The sequence below is a fragment of the Anopheles cruzii genome, chromosome 3 (assembly GCF_943734635.1).
Source record: "Anopheles cruzii chromosome 3, idAnoCruzAS_RS32_06, whole genome shotgun sequence".
Lineage (NCBI taxonomy): Eukaryota > Metazoa > Arthropoda > Insecta > Diptera > Culicidae > Anopheles > Anopheles cruzii.
Window position 1 is genome coordinate 58,171,528 of NC_069145.1, and position 8,257 is coordinate 58,179,784.

At 50.7% G+C, this 8,257-nt stretch overlaps 1 protein-coding gene across 1 annotated transcript in view; it reads right to left on the bottom strand.

Annotated features, from left to right (window-relative positions):
- Positions 1-5,497: 5,497 nt before the first annotated feature.
- The window catches only part of LOC128270674 (protein apterous-like), a 21,138-nt gene continuing 18,378 nt past the window's right edge, over positions 5,498-8,257 (bottom strand). Inside the window, exon 6 of the mRNA XM_053008086.1 lies at positions 5,498-5,501. Coding sequence (XP_052864046.1) covers positions 5,498-5,501 — 4 coding nt within the window. The remainder of the gene's footprint in view (positions 5,502-8,257) is intronic.

Here is an 8,257-nt window from a genome sequence, read left to right on the forward strand (position 1 = left end):
TACTTCACGCTTCACCGAACAGCAACGTCACTCGGAAGCTCTAGCGATGTCTAGCCTTCCTATCTCATAGCGACCTGAAGCTAGTCCGTTTCAGACAAAGAACGGAACCATCTTTTCAACGATAACTTTGTCGGCGGCGGCTGCGGCAAGTCCGAGGTGGCTCTAATGACACACAATAGTTTTCATTCCCAACCGGTAGTTGCTAAATGGTTCCTGCTCAAAACGGCTACCGAAGAGGCGACCACAACTTACGTCGCAATTAACAACCCGCACCAGCACCATCATTCGGCCGTAATTAATCTTAATCGTCACCCATTAAGGCTCGGGGGGCACCAAAGTTTGCCAAAACGAGGATCGAGGATCGGCGAGCGGTGCGTTTTTCGGTGACCAAATTCACACCCCACTATCGCGCCCGTCCGCGGTTCCAATCTTAATTGGGACTCGGGCTCTAAATTAGCTAATCTGGACAAACATTGCCCAAAGCAGTTCCGTTCCGGGATTCCGGCGGTTCGGCCCAGCCAAGTGACTTCGGTTTCGGTCCGATCATCGGCAGCTCCGAAGATTTCTGGCACCTTCCTAGACGTGTCAGTTTTTGGGGGGGGAGGGTGACTTGTCACACACCCCGGGCCGGGGGACCCACTCTAGATTGCCGTTACGGTTCACTGCACACAGGCCGTTATCATTCCGACGGTCCGCCGGTGGAGCGTGAAACTCACCCATCGCGGAGATGTCGCGGATGCGGACGTAATTACTGAAAATTAAGCTACCGACCCCAACGGCGTCTGGCCCGGACATTCCCGGCGTTCCTGGCCGTACTTTAACACTGTGCTTCTTACGTCGGTCGGTCGGTCGGACCGGGTGCTGCGTGTTCGACACTTAATCTCGGCGCGGAAATCAGAAAATAATCATATTAATAACAAACAACTCGCTCGGCAGCGCAGCGGCAACGAAAAGATCCGGATCCGTTACGTTAATTACTGCCAGGCACTGGGCTGGCCGTCGGCGACGGAAACATGCAACATCACACAAAGCAAACACAGACACCAGGGGGGGCCACACGGGGCTAATGCTTTAATGGCAACAAACAATCTGTCGCCCGGCCCCGGCCCCGAGGAACGCGATCGACGCGATGTCGCTGTGTACATATAATCAAATTTGTCACCCTAATTATCACATCATAGCACGCGTCGTGCGTGAAACCGCCGTGGCCACTAATAATGCGCCTGGCCTGGAAAATGATGTGCCAATTGACCCGCGGACCCCGCGCAGATGATGACGCTGCTGATGATGATGATTATTACGGGCTACACGGTCGGTCGATGTTGATTAAGCGAAATGCATCCCTCGGCCGCGAACCGGAACCGGCAAAGTCGATCGATTGCTGGACGCCCCGCAGGATCACGTTACTCGACTCTCGATGCCTGGGTCCGTCCGGGCGGGTAAGACGGAAGCTCTCGCATCGCTCGTTGGTTGATGAAACTTTATGAAGCAAAACTTTACGGCCGGCAATTTCTCGAAACATAAACCCTCGGTGCAGTGGCGATCGTTCGCCCGAACGGCGAACAATAAAGACGGCGGACGGCGAGCACGTGTAATCGTAGATCCTGCCGTGCCGCGTTGCGGTCGGTAATCAGATTAAAACGGTACTCGAATTCACAGCCACAGGCGACGATCAACATCTTCATCGGCCGGCGGCTAATTGGCACTGAACGCACTCGATCGACCGCGATCGGCACCCACCCACCGCAGCCGGGTAGCATAATATGAGGAAAAAACGAACGAACGAACGAAATATTGTAATCACCACCAACGGTCAACGCCCAAGGATTTTTCTACTAAAAACAAATTGCCGACTCGGCCGAAGCAGCGATCGCAGCGCAGAGATTAAAAGGCAAACAAATTAAACCAAAAATATTAAAGCCATTTCCGGAAAGGCCCAACCGTTGGTCCCGGGTGAACACGGCGACGGTGCCTTGGGAAGGACATAAAACCACGGGAGCCGAAAAGTCGATAGCCGGTCGTTAAGATGCGCTCCAATCGATAATGGCGGTGGCGCTCGGTGGGTCTTTCCGCTCCGTTGCAGTGGTGTCCGTCGCCGTTGACGATTGCGGACACGGTGCATCACCGGGTTTTTTCTGTCTCTATTTCCCGCCGGTGGCGCCTGTTCCGTTTCCTCCGGTGCCGCAGGTGGCCGCCTAGGCGGAAGGGTCGCCATGAATTATGGAAACCCGGCTATGGTTCCTAAGGGCGCGCTCTCCCCGATGAACGGGAAGATGATCCTTTCTCTCCCGGGCGGGTGACGCCACACACCATCACCACCGCGGGGACACGGCGGAAAACCAAGGCCCGAGCCGTGGCTGGTAGCCGAAGAATGTCTAATTGGTGCATTAAAATGCAATCGCCACGGCCCAAGGTCCGGTGTTGAATTATGTATTTATGACTTGTTTTACCAATCTTAACGACTCGTTCAACGCCGGCGCAATGTTGATTGGTGGCGCACGTTGCCCCCATCGTCGGGCGGCGGCGTCGCCAGCGTCATCCTAATGAGCAACCGATCGAGAAAGACTACCCCGCGCGAGCTGCCCGCATCTAATCTCAATTAAATGCACTTCGAGGTTCGGGGGGCGCATGAAATGCACCTCGGGACCGGGCCATGGGAAATAGGCGCCGAAATCAGCCACGGGTTCACCTCGGGCTGCGGTTGCGCTTATCAATTTTAGTGCCCCATTTTATGGCTGTTTTTCGAAGGTGCGATTTGAAATTGTAATTTCCACCGGCGGCCCGGTTTGTGGAAATCTGCCGCTGCCGCTGGCCACAGAAACCGAAACAGAAGCCGTTCTCAATTAATGAGCAAATTATAGAAAATACTAACCAGCCATTCAATTCCAAACACCAAAGTGCACCGGAAATGGGGTAAATAAAATTCATGTTCATGCTTAGGAAAGCAAATAAAAAATACGCCAAGCCAAGGGAAGGCACCAGTCAACTCACTGGGCCCAGGGCCTGTTTCCCGTGAAGGTTAGGCGATGGAGCGACTTACGTTAAATGAAAATGCAGCTTTGCGATGAAGCTCCCTAATGGAGTCATCGGTTGTTGGTTCCATTTAAACTTTAAACTAGATCGACGAAACTACGAGGGTGATCTTGATCTGTTTACGACCTCAACATGAAGATGACAACAGTAGGACTTGGTTGTCAGTCTTCTGACAGTTACTGTTCCAAAATTTTAGCCAGTTTGGATGTGCAATTTTTTGTGCAGTAATCGTTTGAGTCAGATGACGTCAGTATTTTGGTGAAAAATGGACAAAAGATCGAGTATCGATTAGAGTAAACATTTATTTTTCAGAGGCCATTATTTGTCACTGCAAAATTTTGGGTAACTTAATTTATACCTATGCCGTAAGAGCTTGGGAAACGATGAACAATCGGGACGTCCAAATACTACAACTACCGGTGAAAACATAACCAAAGTTCATCAAACGATGCTTGAGGACCACCGACTTGAGTGAGAGAGAAAGCAGCGGTTATGAGCACGTCAAAATAACGTGTTTGTCACAGTTTTAAAATCAACATTTAGACGTCAGATCAAAACCGTTTTCTTACGCCTCAGCGGTCATCGTTGCAAAAATCCGCAAATTACGGATTGAACTGCATGACCATCAGCCATTACCCACCATATCTAGCCCCAAGCGACTTTTGTTCCGTGATCTGAAAATTGCGTTCAGAGGACAGAGATATTCGTAAAATGAAGGGGAAATCGCCTTCGTGAACAACTATTTTAAACAGAAAAAACGGTTGCTTCTTTTATGAGGTTACCATTTGGATGTGTTGGACAGAAATGGAAACATCGCTGGAAAAAGTCTGTCTTAAAGCCACAAAGGTGAATTATGTTGAAACATACAGCATAAAATTCACAAAAAGCTCGTGTCTTGCAGCTTTGTTGGGTCGCAAATTGTTCAAATCACCCCACAGAAAGTGCGCCAAACGTGAAGAAAGTTACAGATCATTTTAACATGCGGATTATTTTGGGTGGAAAATTTCTCAACCAAGTTCCCGTGCTACCGGGCCAGTTTCCAAGCAGCGATTTGGGTCAAGTTCACAGACCCTCCGCCAAATCACACATCGTTACGGACGCTCACAACAGAGCTTCTCCATCGGACCACGCAAAATTATGCATTTATGAGGCAATCCTTCTGCTGCCATTAGCCACCGGCAGTGGCCGGCTTGCTCAGTCGTCTCAGCTATGCTCTGGAACAACCCTGGACTCTGGACTCTGGCCTTCTGAACAATCCGAAATTAAGCAAATACTGTGTGTGCGTGCCGAAATGCTAAAAATACGGTGGCGCCGTCGTCATGGCCTAGGCGACCGTTTGCGGGCCGTGTTTTATTTATGAAAAACCCCCCGGCAAAAGTCGGTTGAATTGAATTTTTAATGTCACGGACCTAGAGACCGGGACCGCGCGTCCCAGGGCCCCGGAATGGGGCTCTCCAATGGGAATGGTGCCAATATCAATTTTCTCGTCATCGCCACCGTGCGCCGCCTGTGCCACATTTTCGGGCTGCTAGCTTCTGAATTTCCGCTCCAGAGCAGAGGAGCTACTGTATTCAGCCGCTCCGGTCTCCATGTTTTGCTACTTCTTTCCCCACCCCGCCCGCTTCGGAACAAGGAAACAGCGGGCTCGTTTGTAACATTCCGACGGCTTGTTTAGAATTAATAATAATTTTATAATTTCGAAACTAAAAATAAAACACGTGGCCAGCATAGCGGCCGTGGCCTGGGAGTGAGAGAGTTTTACCTCATAAGCAGCACCCTTGAACGCGAGCCACGAGCCCCGCGATGGTGAAACCGACCAACGGAAAGGGTTACCGCCAGGCTGCCGAGACTCGGACGGAATTTCGTTGCGATGATCTCGATCCTCACCCTATCGGTGCGTGTTCATCTCCATTTTCTAGCCAGCCACGTTGGATAACGTTATCACCTGAACCGAAACGACACGAGTCGTGACATAATGATCGTGGCCACGAATCCAGCTGGAGGCTCTTCGTTAAATCATTGCTTCCGTTTGCGTTTTCCGAGCGAATTCGGTTTCGCCGAACACCGATTGGAACCGCAAAGCTGGAAAGGCTTGTTCGTGTCTTGTTGAAGGGTCAGAAGCCAGAGGAGTTCGGTGAGGGAAAATAGTGAAACACGAAAAGCTAACCGTTGACCACCACCAACAACGCGGTAATGGGCGCGCCTAGAAATCATTTGCCACAGTTCAGTGCGCCAGAAAATCGCTTAATCGTGTCCCGCCCGGAAAACTATGTGGCACCCAACCCGGCAGAACGGAACGATGGCATGATGAACGACCGTACCGAAAGCCATTTGTTTGCAATTTGCACCGGAATGGCGTCACTTACCCCGGGTTAGTACGTGTGCCCGCGAATGGTTCTATGGAAATATTGACTAATTTTTCGACCGTTGCAGCGCCAGTTCGGAACGCCTTGGTCTAGGTCTCTTACCTAAAAAGAGGGAAAGAAAAAAAGATTCATTAGAAAAGCCGACTCAAATTTTGGTATGCCTTGGGTTAGCGTAAATAAATTCTTGACACCGAAATAACCCCCGAGTAGAGTTTGAGATCTCCACGGCGCAGTTCATCTCCTTCAGTCACAGGCGTTCCGGGAGCGATTTGATAAGCGAAAGTTGGCTCCACTTGAAGCTGATTAATTGGCTTCAAGTGCAACTCATTACAAATGAGTCTGCCCTCGAAGGTCACGTGGATGCCCAGTCGAAACATCATTATGGGGCCATAAATAGTACCACATTGCTGCTGCTGCTGCTGCTGGCCGGCGCCGTCGTGTCCAGGCGTCCACGAAACGTCAAACACATCAAACCGATCGACACAATGCCCCTGCATTCATTCGAGACGCGAGACCTGTTGATAGTGTTTAATCGCTAGCCTGCCTGCCTCATCTTTTTGGTCAGCGAAACTGCACCCAGAGATGCACCGCCAGCCGCATTAGCATATTCGGCTTGGTGCTGGTTTTATTACACCCCACACGGCCACAGGCACATAAATTTGCCCATTTTCCCACTAACTGTCACCGCCGAATTCGTGCCCGTGCGAGGCTCACAGAAACCTGTCCGGATCGGGCTCGATAACGATTTTCAAACGACCAAAAATCGGTATTCATCGCCTCGCGTAAAACCGTTGATCTCATTTAAATACGATCGTTCGATCGATCGATCGATGCGTGATGCGAGAAGAACCGGCTGATCGTTAAATTTCGTTGGCGCCATTCGACATTCGAGCTGTTCGATCGCTCATCATCTAAATCACCATTTGATTGCCGGCCTTGCCCCGGGGTGGGAACGAAACCAAAAGCTGCCCACCGTACGCCAACAAATAACGTACGTGGTTCGGGAGTTCATTCCGAGCCACGTTTTGTTGAGACTCCTTTTCATCCCAGCGAAACACTAACAAACGTATAATCGGAATCATTATAAATCATTATCACCTTCCGCTAAATGACCATTAAGATTAACGTTACAAGGTTGGGAAAATGTTGGGCCCTAGAGACCTAGCATAGGCGGCACTTATCCGCGCCATCTCCGGTCCGGCCCTTCTGGTTTGCTCCGGAGGACTCAATCCTGTGTCCACTGTGCACACTATCCTGGGCCTGTAATCGAGCGCCGGAACAGGAAAAAGACAATCTATAACGCCATTATATTTTCCCCTAGTTTGATAAATGAAACATAAATTATCACCGGGCGCGAGTGGCACCGGCGGAATAGAGACCGACCGGCCACGACCGGTGCAGACAAAACGGCAGGACACGGACAGGTGCGGCTCGGCCGATTCCTAACGCACCGGAGCGTGAAGCGAACCGACCGAGGATGACAAAAAAGGACTCGAGATCAGCAGGCGATACCACAGGTTGATGCGCATCGGACCGATCTATCGACCCGAGGACCCGGTTCAAAGGTCGGAGCGATCGTTGCTAGGTGATGTCATAAATTATAAGACAAATGGCACCAGAAAGAAGCCCGTCATATGGACCACTCTTTCTCGTGGGTCACATTCTATTGTCGGTTTTAATGTGTTACTTACGCTCCTAGCTGAATCCAGTGATCTCAATGAACTCATTGTTTTAAGATATAGTTGCTGTATGATCAGCCAGTGAAAGATTTTGTTAAACGCCACCAAAGCAGCCAAGGTCACGGCAGCGAGATGCGTGCTAATTTGAAGATGCGTGTCACGAACATGAAGATGTTAACCTGCACCGAGTGCACCGGAAAAAGGTGCCAATACTGCCCTACACACGGTTGTACTACAATATTTCATCTTTTTTGCTCCCCGCTTTTCCTGTTTCCGCTCACCGTTCGGAACCCCCGGCCCCGGCGGTACATTCGTATCGTGTGTTATTACAGAAGCAATTTATCATTCCTCAGCTTTTTGCACCGCTCAACCCGTTTGCCAGCATTAGCATTTCACATTCCGCTGCGTCTGGTACAATATTCGTCCGTGTAGTTGTCCGTTTTTTTGCTTCTCCACTGCCTGACTGTTGTTTGCATATTGGCGCTGGCGCTCCTGCGCGTCCGTGTTTTAGTCTTCTTCAACATTGTAATGTCTCTCCCCACCGCAGTCCCGCGGGTCGACCCTTATCGAGGTGCGCGCGCTGTATCATTTTGCGAATGCCACTCCGGAGTGTTGGTCGACACGAACCGTGGCGTTGCGTGGCGTTGCAATGCGTGTGTTGGCCCGCGGAGGGAGCATAAATATGATTGCAGACCATACAGAAAAAATACGGCAGATAAAATACGGAGAAATGTGGCTGGCAAAAAGCGATATGTGTACGGGAAAAAAAACAAACAAGCGACGAACAAAATCATCGCTAACCCTCGCTATCATCTCTCGCTCTCTTTCGGTCGCACTCCAGCGCCGGGGCGCGAGATCGAAAAAAACAGCGAAATATCGATCAATTAATATTTATGATCGACTCGCTCGCCACTCGGCGCTGCGCGGTGCAATGTAAAACACGTGTTCGACAGCTATTTAAATACTGACGCGCGCATAACGACGGCAACGACGACGACGACCGAAGCAGTGCGCTAGTGCGCCAGACAGTCGCAGGATCGGTTGCACCAGTCTCACGCACTCGTTTGCCGGGCGCCAAAAACGAAAGACTACAACGATTCCGCAAGCGAGGAACCGCGAGCGCGAGATCAACCTGCTTTGCGATGCGAAACCCCGAGCGACCGAGCGTGCTAGAACGAC